The 13,910-nt window shown below is 34.3% G+C and overlaps 1 protein-coding gene across 4 annotated transcripts in view; it reads right to left on the minus strand.

The window, feature by feature from the left end:
* Positions 1–13,910, minus strand: part of LOC107709084 (CMP-N-acetylneuraminate-beta-1,4-galactoside alpha-2,3-sialyltransferase-like) — a 44,082-nt gene that overhangs the window by 27,855 nt on the left and 2,317 nt on the right. For 2 of the 4 annotated variants that reach the window (XM_016513478.1, XM_016513482.1), the window contains exons 1-4: positions 12,787–13,007; positions 10,039–10,187; positions 4,510–4,557; positions 507–549 (exon numbers count right to left, since the gene is read on the minus strand). In XM_016513478.1, the coding sequence (XP_016368964.1) occupies positions 507–549; positions 4,510–4,557; positions 10,039–10,156 (209 nt within the window). In that variant the 5' untranslated portion in view covers positions 10,157–10,187; positions 12,787–13,007. Of the gene's footprint in view, positions 1–506; positions 550–4,509; positions 4,558–10,038; positions 10,188–12,786; positions 13,008–13,910 lie in introns of those variants that run through there. The other 2 variants (XM_016513479.1, XM_016513480.1) reach the window with 2 other exon arrangements.

The raw sequence follows: 13,910 nt of genomic DNA on the forward strand, positions 1-13,910 counted from the left end.
TATATGTATGTGTATATATATATATATATATATATATATATATAAATAAATGTATATACACACACATTTAAATTACACAAAAGGCAGTTTTTATAAACTTTTTAATTATATAATTCTGTTTCTCCTCTAATTCTTTGTTAAAATATTAACATTTAAACTGTGGCTGTAATATAAACTTAAGTAGCATAAAGATTTCATGAATGGGTGAAGCAGTTAAAGAAATTAGGAGTAGTTATTTAAAGGGGTCATATGATGCGATTTCAATTTTTCCTTTCATTAAACTGAAATATTACAGTCAGTGCTTATTGGTACTTAATGGTATTTAATGTTCTGTTTCAGCAGACTTGTCGCTAGGCATTCTGGGATTGCCTTTTGCAAATATGTGTTGTTTCCTTAAAATCTGCCTAAAAAATAAGGTATTTTACAAACCATTCTTGTTAGGAGTATAATGAGCATATTTTCACTAAATCTTTCTCATTAAGAGTGCATGTTAAAATGTTACTTACAGTTTTCTGTCAAGCTTGGTAAGGAATCCCTGCTTGTCGTATTCTAAAGAAAGAAGAAATACAAGAAATCAACAGAGTTTATGTCCCTGAAAGAGAAAGAAGAGAGAGATGCAGTGTGTTATCGTCACTGTGCCAACAGGAAGGGATGGAAATATTTTGGCAGAAAAGGATATGTGTTGTTAAGCACAGGTTATAAAGAAAGAGATTATTATTGTAGTTCCACAGAAAGAAATGTGAGAGGCTGTTTACTGTCTATAGACCAACATGGGTGGTACACGTGACAGTCAGTAGCACAAAAACAATCAATTAAACCAAACTGAATATGGAACTTAAGTAAAATGGAATTCAATAGTAGCAATTACTCTGAATAGGAAAATGCTGAAACATACTACAAATACTGCAGAACACAATCGATTACACAATGCAAATTTGCATAGCATTTTTGCTTTAGTGAAGCACACACCTAGTTACCAGTGACATATGATGGTAACAATCACCAGCTTGATTACCTCCACAGTAACACAAGTACTACACAAGGAATGTGTACTTGTAATGCATTAGTCAAGCATTTGCATTCTTGCCTTAAGTATGCTTCTGGCCAAACATTTCCCAAATATTTGATGAAACTATGTACATTCACAATATGGACGTCAAACGTTGATTGGTGTAAGAATAAAAAAAGAGCATGAAAATTTTTAGGGATATGAACATTTTGAGGGATATGAAACTAGCACAGCTTTGTGAGTTAATTATATAGCTTAACATTATCACACAACATTATCTGACTAAAAAATGATAAGGATGTAATCCTTATAAGAATGTGTAAGCTGATAAAATGAATAAAGATTAAATACGATGTTTATGAAATCATAAAAAGAGGATTGGCTGCCATCAAGTAAGATAAGCACAACATTTGACTGCACAGTTCACTGAACCAAGTAAAAAAGTTTTACCCATGAGGACCTATTTTACAACAGTTATCATGTGGACAGTTCCAAACAAAAAGATTTTACAAAGTTTTGTTACTTCCAGACAAAAGAAAACCAATAAACATAAAAAGAATGAACCCTTAAAAAATAGATCATTTACAGATAAAAAAATAACCTTGGAAAGAAAGAACTAACAAATGATTAAGAAAAAAAAGAACGAAAGAAGCAAATAATGATAAAATGAAAGGAAGAAGACAAAAGAAAAAGAACAAAATTTAAAACAAATAAACAACTAACAAATAAGGAAAAAGAAAGAAAATGAATAAATGAAAGAAACAAAGAATGAACGAACAAATGAAAGAAAGAGCTAAAAAATTAAGAGAAATTAAGGTTTTTGAGGAAAACATTCCAGGATTTTTCTCCATATAATGGACTTCAATGGAGACCAATGGGCTGAAGGTCAAATTGCAGTTTCATTCAAGCTTCAAAGAGCTCTACACGATCCCAGCCGAGGAATAAGGCTCCTATCTAGCGAAACCATCGGTCATTTTCTAAAAAAAAAAAAAAATTAAATTATATACTTTTTAACCACAAATGCACATTTTGCATTAGCTCTGCGATACACATCTGCAAATTCAACGCAAGGGCGTTTGACTTTCTTTGCACGTTCGCTTTGTAAACACTGGGTCGGTACAGAAAATGACTGATGATTTCGCTAGATAAGAGCCTTATTCCTCAGCTGGGATCGTGTAGAGCTCTTTGAAGCTGCACTGAAACTGCAATTTGACCTTCAGCCCATTGGTCCCCATTGAAGTCCATTATATGGAGAAAAATCCTGGAACGTTTTCCTCAAAAACCTTCATTTCTCTGCGACTGAAGAAAGAAAGTCATGAACATCTTGGATGACATGGGGGCGAGTAAATTATCAGGACATTTTTATTCTGGAAGTGAACTAATCCTTCAACAAAAGAAAGAATGAAAGAAACAAAGCAAGAATGAACAAAACAAATGAAAGGAAGAGCTAAAGAAAAAACAAGTGTTAATGAGAGAACCAAAGAGAGAACTAACAAACAAACAAACAGAAAAAGAAAGAAGGTAGTAAATAAACAAAGAACTAACAAATGATTAAGTGAAAAAAGAACGAAAGAAACATAATGAAAAACAAAGAAAGCACTAACAAATGAATGAATAAAAAAGAACAAAAGGAAAGAAAAAAAGAACAAAATTAAAAACAAAAAAACAAACAGCTAACAAATGAAGAAAGAAAGAAAATAATGAATTAATGAAAGAAACAAAGAATGAACAAACAAATGAAAGAAAGAGCTAAAAAAAATGAGCGAACAAATGAGAAACAAAGAACCAACAAACGAACAAACAAAAAGAAAGAAAAAAAATTTACTAATTAAAGAAAGAACGAAAGACACAAAGCAAGAATGAACAAACAAATGAAAAAAAAAAAGCTAGAAAAAAAACCGAGTGAACAAATGAGAGAACCAAAGAAAGAACTAACAAATGAACAGACAGAGAGAAAGAAAGAGATGCAGGCACACAAGCTCTCGGGGTAGTTGGGTTGCCGGGACAGACGAGTGTTGCATTAGAGGCCGCAGGAGCTGCAGCAGGTGTTAGTCACAGCAGAAATCACTGCATGCGCAGGGACTCTACAAAGATCACAGTGCTTCTGTCAGCTACCTGCCACCTGTTATCACTGCATCACTCAAGAACAATTCTGGGTCAAATGCAGCTTAAGCTCTACTGACAACATCTGTGACATGCGGACACGTCTAATGGCTATGCCTTTAAAACAACAGAGTAGCTGCATGTTTTAAACGTTTATTACTGTAAACACAAAGTATTTTTTATAAACACCAATAAAGTATTTGCAGGCCACATGCATTGTTGATAGACTTTCAGTTGCATCTTGCTGGAAAAATACCTTTGTTACTGATTTAATAATTTAAAAGTCAGTATCATTAGTGAAAGTGACGTGACATGTGGCCAAGTATGACCCATACTAGGAATTAGTGCTCTGCATTTAACCCATCCAAAGTGCACACACACAGCAATGAACACACACACAGCAATGAACACACACCCGGAGCAGTGGGCAGCCATTTTTGCTGCAGAGCCCGGGGAGCAGTTGGGGCTTCAGTGCCTTGCTCAAGGGCACCTCAGTCGTGGTACTGAAGGTGGGAGAGAGCACTGTACATTCACTCCCCCCACCTACAATCCCTGCCGGTACGAGACTCGAACCCACAACCTTAGGGCTACGAGTCCGACTCTCTAACCATTAGGCCACGAATTCCCTTCCCGACTTATTATCAGTACTTTATTCATATTTCAACATTATTAGTAGTAGTAGCTGTATCATTACTGTAAATTTTAATATGGGAAGGACTGTACTAATATTTACTCCATATTAATAGACCAATGTTTAGTACATCATATAAATCATTCCAGGTTTATGACTTTTTAATAGTGTTAAGAAGAATTTTTCACCAGTGCTTGATATGGCACAAAAATCTGCAAAGCATAAACATATAAATCCTTATTAGCTTCGTCATTATGTCAGACAGATGTCTTTGTACTGAATTTGCAGGGGGAAATTCTGCTTAAGTACTACAAACACAACGGAGAAGCTTCATAATGTTGGGAGATTTAGTGATTTAGTAATTTCATTATTTTATATTTTATTTAAACTTCATGTATTTTAAACAATGTTGAACTAGGCTGCTTGAGAAAACAAGAATTTGACTCAAACTTGCTCTGTTACATGTATGGTTTTATATAGACATTTAAATGTTTGGGATTGGTAAGATTTTTTTTATAAAGAAATATATACTTTTATTCAGCAAGGATGCATTAAATTGATCAAGAATGACAGTATAGACATTTATAATGTTACACAAAATTTCTATTCAATTTCTTTCTATTAAACAAAGAATCCTGAAATGAATGTTTCATGGTTTCCACAAAAATATGAAGAAGCACAGCCGTTTTCAACATTGGTCTCCCTTATAATGCAATTATACAGATGAATCTCCCAACATTATTGTAGAATACAGGTAAACCTCTACCTGAAGCTACTACACGTCCCGCGGAGAGTAACCTATCCAAATCAGCCTCTGAAACACAAGAGTGTGAGTTCAGCACACAGCAGGCATGTCATCACCTCTGTTTGAGTCTGATCAGATACCTTTAGTGTTTAACAGCAGCACCCGGACTACAGTGATGCCAGCAAAACAAGGCTGTGACTTCACTCAGCATCTGATATACTGGTTAGCAGATCAGACAACAAATACACGCTTATAGTGCATAATAAAACAATGCATTCTGCATGCATGAGAGAGTAATTTTGTACATATGACAGAAACTGGACAACAAGCATAAGTTACCACACGTTCGGCATCTGCAGTTCCTGAAAAACTATGAGAAATGTTGCAATGCATACATTTTTACAAATGTACTAACCAGCTAATAAACCAATTGTGACCCTGGACCACAAAACCAGTCTTAAGTCACTTGGGTATATTTTTAGCAATAGCCAAAAAAACATTGTATGGGTCAAAATTATCGATTTTTCTTTTATGCCAAAAATCATTAGGATATTAAGTAATGTTCATGTTCCATGAAGACATTTAGTAAATTTCCTACCATAAATATATCAAAACTTCATTTTTGATTAGTAATATGCATTGCTAAGAACTTAATTTGGACAACTTTAAAGGCGATTTTCTCAATATTTAGATTTTTTTGCACCCTCAGATTCCAGATTTTCAAATAGTTGTATCTCTCAATTTTGAGAAATTGACCCTTATGACTGGTTTTGTGGTCCAGGGTCACAATTTAGCTACTGCAATGTGATTTACAATACTGGTTTGAAGTCTGGACACACTTGACTGAATCTTAAATGATCTTGGAAAACTTCTGCCTAAATACTTGAAATTAGTTTTCCAGACACATAAATTGTGCTTAAAGGAACATTTACTTACCCTCTAGTCATATAAGTTGTAGATGAGTTAGTTTGTTTATCAGAACAAATTTGGAGAAATGTAGCATTGCATCACTTGCTCAGCAATGGATCCTCTGCAGTGAATGGGTGCCGTCAGAAACATCAGTCCAAACATCTGATAAAAACATCACAACAATCCACAAGCAATTCACACCACTCTAGTCCATCAGTTAATGCCTTTTGAAGTGAAAATCTGCATGCTTGTAAGAAACAAATCCATCATTAACATGGTTTTAACTTAAAATGGAGAGTCCCCTATCCATAATATTGCTTTCTCCATCTCCAGTGAAAAAGTCATCTTGTCTGAATCAGGAGAAACATATGCACAGATCAAGCACCATTTACAAGAGTAAACAGTTCAAAACAGTTCTACACAAATATGTGGGTGGATTTTGATGCGAGGGACAACAGGAGACGTACTTTTTCACTGGAGAAAGTGTTATCATGGATTATGAAACAACTTAATGATGGATTTGTTTCTTACAAACATACAGCTTTTCACTTCACAAGATGTTAACTGATGGACTGGAGTGGTGTGGATTACTTGTGGATTATTGTGATGTTTTTATCAGCTGTTTGGACTCTCGTTCTGACGGCACCCATTCACTGCAGAGCATCCATTGCTGAGCAAGTGATGGAATGCTAAACTCACCTACATCTTGGATTGCCTGAGGTTGAGCAACTTTTCAGGGTGATGTTTTGGGTGAACTATTCCTTTAAGTATGCATTTCTACACCAAAAAAAAGAAAAAAAGAAAAGAAAAAGAAAAACAACATTTGACCTGCAGAGTAGGTGATTGACAGACTACAGAAAAGTGTTGATAAACAATTTCTTAAGCAATTAAGAAAGCAAAGCTATATTTATATAGCACCGTTTAAAACAGTGTTTACAGAAGAGAAATACATGTGTGCATTCAGAAAAGAACAAGATATATACATAAAAGACATAAAATTATAAAACAAAATACAATAACTAGTGTATTTTACACAACAGAGTAAGGTCTCAATATACCTGTTCTTTACAAATGTGTTTTACTCCGCAAGTAAGATCTCAGTAAACCTGTCTTTTACCAGTGTATTTTACTCAGTGGGGTAAAACCTCAGTAAACCTGTCCATTTAACAGGGACATTTTACTGGAACATCTGTTTTATTTGTTGGACTCCATCTAATCTGATAAACAGTTAGACAACATCCAAAATAAAACAGCAAGGCTTAATTCAATTCTGATTTACAGTCAAGTGTTTCTACCAGATGGACTTTAGAGGGAGTCAAAAACATTCATAGAAAACCACACCATATCTGTTTAAGGAATGTGCAAAATGTCTGTGTGGCTGTGCGCAGAGAAAAGCTGATTTTCTGTTCTTGCACATACGCGATTATGAATTGCACTAGTTACACAGTAAGCAATATGGTAGCGTTTTGTGGTTCAATTTTAGAGTGAAGCAGCCTGCTGAAAGAGAAAATGTCCTGAAGCTTTGGTCTGTTGTATGCGCCAAAAAGCAAACTGCAGCAAAATTACTAACAAATGCTGATCAGTCTTAGTTAAAGAGATTATTCCCAGTTCCAATGTGTGCGAAAACACAGAGGCTTATATTATTTTTCATTACTTTGTTAACTGCATAAATGATTACATCAAACATAAAATCAAAGGTATTTTATGGTAGATGATAACATCTAGCTACATTTACTGGTTTGATCACTCAACAATAACATTAATGAATCAACCAGGCCACACCAACTACACTCTAAAAAATGCTGGGTTAAACACAACCCAGTGCTGGGTAAAATAGGGACAAACCCAGCAATTGGGTTGTTTTGACCCAGCGGTTGGGTTATATTTTACCCAGCACTGGGTTGTATTTAACCCAGCATTTTTTAGAGTGTACAGTCATTTTTAGTCTATTTAATGCATTAACTGCACATTTTCACCTCTTTAATCACAAATCAATTTTGAATATGTGACAATATACACTACCGTTCAAAAGTTTGAGGTCAGTACGATTTTTTTTTTTAAGAAATAGATACTTTTAATAAGCAAGTATCCATTAAATTGATTAAAAGTGACAGTACAAACATGTATAATGTTGCAAAAGATTTCTATTTCAAACTTTTGAACTTTCTATTCATCAAATAATCCTTAAAAAAATGCATCACAGTTTCCACAAAAATATGAAGCAGCACAACCGTTTTCAACATTGATGATAATGAGAAATGTTTCTCGAGCAGCAAATCAGCATATTAGAATGATTTACTGGAGTAATGATGCTGAAAATTCAGCTTTACATCACATGAATAAATGACATTTTAAAATATATTCACATAGACAACACTTATTTTAAATAGTAATAATATTTCGCAATGTTACTGTTTTTATTGTATTTTGATCAAATAAATGCAGCCTTGGTGAGCAGAAGAGACGTCTATCGAAAACATTAAAACAATCTTTCTGAAGTCAATAGAAATCAATCAGATTCTTTCAGCGGTATAATTAATTCCCTTATTCGTCGTATTAGTTTTGAGGTGGAGATAATATCAGATACCACAGCTTCTAATTTTATCTTGACACATACAATCGTGGTGGTGCTGTGTTACGCATGTGAAACTACAGTGTAACAGCTAAAACTTGTAGTGTGAAAGAAACCAATAGAGAAAGCGGTTATCAGCGGCACATCTAAAAGGTGCTTTTGTGAAATACAAAATATTTGAAGATAAACAAACAAGTGCTGAGTAATTCTAAGCCAACATCCATCACAGCAAAGATCGGTTTGTGTATTCATTTGTCTTCAAAGCTGACCATTTTTAGCCTGCTGGCTACTTTTTTGACTTTTTCCAGGGGGTGAACAATACATGGTCAGCGATGGACTCTTAGCTCCCTCCTCTGGCCATCATCGCAAACCAAACCTTTATTTTCCAGGGTCTTTTCAGTTTAAGATCATGGCTTCCCCGGTGACCTGATGCCAAACAGCAAGACTAGGCAGAATCGCAGACAGTGAGAGTCTTAATTTCAGGCATTACGTATCAGGGGAAAACCAGATCTAGACTTGTGACATTTCACTGTTCAGAGAAATGAAACATTAACACTATGAAAAGCGTTTTCGAAGATCCCCACCATCAAACATTTACTCTAAATGGGATTCACGCGTGTGACTAACTAGAGCTACTGAACTGCATCATAGAAGTTAGGATTCATGCTGTACTAACCACTTGTACCCTGACAATCATTTTACTCATTTAAAGGCATGTTAGTTGTTGGTGGTATACTTTAAAACAAGGAATCCGGAAGGGCTACAGAGTTTAGCTCCAACCCACCTAATCAGCTGATCATGATAATGAGAAATGTTTCTCGAGCAGCAAATCAGCATATTAGAATGATTTACTGGAGTAATGATGCTGAAAATTCAGCTTTACATCACATGAATAAATGACATTTTAAAATATATTCACATAGACAACACTTATTTTAAATAGTAATAATATTTCGCAATGTTACTGTTTTTATTGTATTTTGATCAAATAAATGCAGCCTTGGTGAGCAGAAGAGACGTCTATCGAAAACATTAAAACAATCTTTCTGAAGTCAATAGAAATCAATCAGATTCTTTCAGCGGTATAATTAATTCCCTTATTCGTCGTATTAGTTTTGAGGTGGAGATAATATCAGATACCACAGCTTCTAATTTTATCTTGACACATACAATCGTGGTGGTGCTGTGTTACGCATGTGAAACTACAGTGTAACAGCTAAAACTTGTAGTGTGAAAGAAACCAATAGAGAAAGCGGTTATCAGCGGCACATCTAAAAGGTGCTTTTGTGAAATACAAAATATTTGAAGATAAACAAACAAGTGCTGAGTAATTCTAAGCCAACATCCATCACAGCAAAGATCGGTTTGTGTATTCATTTGTCTTCAAAGCTGACCATTTTTAGCCTGCTGGCTACTTTTTTGACTTTTTCCAGGGGGTGAACAATACATGGTCAGCGATGGACTCTTAGCTCCCTCCTCTGGCCATCATCGCAAACCAAACCTTTATTTTCCAGGGTCTTTTCAGTTTAAGATCATGGCTTCCCCGGTGACCTGATGCCAAACAGCAAGACTAGGCAGAATCGCAGACAGTGAGAGTCTTAATTTCAGGCATTACGTATCAGGGGAAAACCAGATCTAGACTTGTGACATTTCACTGTTCAGAGAAATGAAACATTAACACTATGAAAAGCGTTTTCGAAGATCCCCACCATCAAACATTTACTCTAAATGGGATTCACGCGTGTGACTAACTAGAGCTACTGAACTGCATCATAGAAGTTAGGATTCATGCTGTACTAACCACTTGTACCCTGACAATCATTTTACTCATTTAAAGGCATGTTAGTTGTTGGTGGTATACTTTAAAACAAGGAATCCGGAAGGGCTACAGAGTTTAGCTCCAACCCACCTAATCAGCTGATCAACGCCTTTAGATTTACTAGAAACCTCCAGGCATGAGTGTTGGAGCTAAACTTAGCAGGAAAACAGTGACCAGCGCGATATTAAAAGTTCTCCTTTTTACATGTTCCACGTGAGAAAAACAGTCATATGACGACACGTATACTCACGAGATTTCTGGACTGGGCTCCGTAAGTGCAGTCTGCCAGACGAATAGTACAGGAATAGCAGCACCATGACGGGACAAATTAAAAACATGAAGCTCCGTGTGGACTTCATCCTGATCATCTCACATGAGGCTTCATCTGGTCTGAGTCACCTGAAAACGCAGGCACACAACACGCTGATAAATCACGGTGCTCTCCCAAGATAAACGGCAACTTCGGAAACTGATGTTTGGTCTTTCAATTTATAACAGTTTCAAACCTAAACGGGTAGCCTATTATTTAAATGGCTTAAAACAAACAGTAAAATGATAGGTAACATGAATAATGAGCTCAACATTGGTCAGGAACTGACGTGTTCAGACCTGCAGAACATGCCGTAACAGGCCTGCAGGTGAAATGAAGCATGCTCACTTACAAACACTTACCAGGTTAACCATAGTTTCTACCAAAGCACCCTAGTTACTATAGTTGGAACTTGCTCTGACCCTTTAAAATGATTTTGTTGATGTAACCAGATATTCTGGAAGCTGCTTAAAAGGTGGTAACATGCAACTCTTACTTTAAGGAGTTATTTCTACCTGATTTAATCATGTGGTCTGTATAACCAGTCATATTAATAAAATAAAACCAGTTCATTCAGATGTTTCTAAAAATAGGCTTCATGTGGCAAGATTTATACGGTTTACACAATCGAAACAAGCTTCCTCATTATTTTTATTAACCAGCTATGACATTTTGGTGTGGTCCGCAGATATCATGGTATATTTTTGTAAGCGTAAACATTTTAGCATTTTCATAAAAAAATCAAAATAAAAAAATCTAATGGAGTCCCCCATTTAAATATAATATAATATATTATAATACAATACAATATAAACATACAACTTATAATATTAATATAATGTTAAAATAACAACAGGGTCTCTTTAACACTAGCTCCCAATTGGATAAAACACAATTTTTGCAATCTGAGTTGTTGTTTGTTTCCTAAAGGACCTTTATGATAATTTTCATATATAATTGCATATATAATATAATATAATAATAACAGGTACCCCTAGTAAAAAAAAGAAGAAAAAAAAGTCCTAGTGGGACTTCTATCATAATTTAGATCCAGTCATAAATGCATGCTACATTCTACAGTTATATAATATAAAATAGTATATTTTATAATAATTATAAGAAATAAAATATATTATAAGTAACAAAAACAATAAAAAAAAACAAAAAAAACCAATAAAAACCAAATTATTTTTTATAGTTAAAAATAATATATTATATTATATATATATCATATTTTATATTATATTACGATCTTTTATAATGGTAATGCTTTAAATTAGGGAACACTATTGACTATGAACTAGTTGCTTAGAATGCATATTGGCTGTTTAAACAGTGTTGGGAAGATTACTTTGGAAATGTAGGCTAATAGGTTACAGATTACAAGTTACCCTACTAAAAATGTAATAAGTAGTGTAACTATTTCAATTACTTTATTAAAGTAATGCAACTGATAACATTTGATTGCATTTTCATTACTTTTCTAAATTTCTAATGTTTTCAACTGTTAATTATTTTCAAACATTTAAAGCAGGCAGGGTTACCCTTACAGTAGTACTCAACTGATTAATGTCAGACTTTCAAATCCTTCATCACTTGAATTAAGATGATAATTGAATTTTAAAGCACAGCCACCACAAAATCAGACTTTGAGATCGTTCTAAGGCTAAATAAATATTTAAAATCATAACAAGAAATAGTTTAATAGCTATGATACTGTTTTTGAAATCAAATTTTTGCATAGCAAATATGTCAGGAAACAATGGCATCTAACTGTGGCTTGGAAAAATAGTTAATCTTAAAAAAATAAAGCATATCTATATATATATATATATAAACCCAAATAGGAAATAAAACCGTTATCGAATAAGCATGTGTCCTATTCTATGTCCTAAACTCCTAAACATTGGTGTCTCATATTTTAGAGCAATCATTTATGAAAGAAATCAGTTAAACCTATATGTGGGTGTGTGTGAAAGAAATTCAGATGTAACCCCCTTTGTAATCGTTAACATTTTCATAAGTAACTAATTTAATTACAGATTTTTTTCTCAGTAGCTAACTGATTACAGTTACATTTATTTTGTAATTAAATTACATAATTTAATTTTGTAATTAAAAAAATACATGTAAATAGTTACTCCCAAACACTGTTTATAAAACACATACTAATGACTTATTCTGAATGACAATTCTGGATCCCTTAATTCTATCCAATACCTAAACATAACTACTAGCAGTAAACAGAATATTAGGAGTTTATTGAGGGAAAACACTGAATCTGTGTTTCCTAATCTAAAGAGTTACATTTATATAATGTTATATATATATTATATATATATATATATATATAACATACACAATAACAACTAGTGAACGTTTTTATCAATTCAGGAACCCGATCGATCCTCGTATCCAATGGAAACCGCTCGGCTATCAGTGTGGCTTGTGTGTAGCCTACTGTATGTAATGTTGACGCGATGCTACATGACGGTCGGTAACATCCGGTTAGCGCTTTAGCTAAACCTCAAAACCTCCGAACACAAATTCCCCTCAGCCTACAAACTCGCGTGGAACAACAGTTACGTGAATTACACGACCACACGTTAAGAATAAGAAACGGCCACAAAATGACACAAAACATTCAGCGTGTGTCTGTGTGTGAAACAGGCTTAATAACTGTCCTACCTCACAGAAACCGAACGGTAATGAAAACATGTCCGTAAACACACCGCTGCCTCACATGTCGGTCGCCACGGCTCTTCTGGAGGAACGGAAAAAACATTTATTTTATCTCTCGGCTCCGCTTTTCAGCTCGGTTCCCCGGGTAAGCGAAGTGAAGAGAAAACAGAGTTCATGACATAAAGGTTGAGGGAGGAGGAGGAGGAACAGCCTGAACAGCTGTTGGTTTGAACACACCATAGCTCCAAAACACATGATTCTTCACTACATTTACATTTAGTCATTTAGCAGACGCTTTTATACAAAGCGACTTACAAATGAGGACAATAGAATCCTACTACTTGTTTCACTTCTGTTTCAGTTTTTTTAATAACCATTTCTTACTATGTGTCAGTAAGTTGTTATTTTAGCATGTGTGTTTGGCTCAGTGTTATTTTTTTAGGATTACTGATAAACTAATGTAGTTTGATTTGTATTAGTTATCTATTTTAGTTTTACTTACAGTTGTAGTAATGTCATTTTATTAGCTCTTTATTATGTCTATATAGGTTTTTTTATTAAGTTTTAGTTTCATTTAATTTGAGTTATTTCAGTACTTCAACATACAAAATGGAAATGAAATAATATATACAGTATATATTTAATGTATATGTATATGTGTGTGGCAGTACATACACATATGTAGTTGTTTTTTGGTGTGAAGCAATCAAAAGGGCAACAATATGTAAGTGCTGTGACAAGTCTCGGTTAGTCTTACGCAGTACATGTAGCAAGTTTTATAATAAATAAAAAGAAAAACAAGTAGATAGAATAGAAAAAGAATAGAGAATGCTAGTGTTAGAGGCTCTTTTTCACAAAGAAAACAAGTAGTAAGAATAGAAAAAGAATAGAGAGTGCTAGTGTTAGTGGGTCAAGTGTTTTTTCTTCTTAGAATTAGAATAGAGAGTGCTAGTGTTAGAGGGTCAAGTGTTTTTTCCCCATAGAATTAGAATAGAGAGTGCTAGTGTTAGAGGGTCAAGTTTTTTTCTTCTTAGAATTAGAATAGAGAGTGCTAGTGTTAGAGGGTCAAGTGTTTTTTTTCCGTAGAATTAGAATAGAGAGTGCTAGTGTTAGAGGGTCAAGTGTTTTTT

This window comes from Sinocyclocheilus rhinocerous, unplaced genomic scaffold, assembly GCF_001515625.1.
Source record: "Sinocyclocheilus rhinocerous isolate Xijiao unplaced genomic scaffold, SAMN03320098_v1.1 scaffold835, whole genome shotgun sequence".
Taxonomy (NCBI): domain Eukaryota; kingdom Metazoa; phylum Chordata; class Actinopteri; order Cypriniformes; family Cyprinidae; genus Sinocyclocheilus; species Sinocyclocheilus rhinocerous.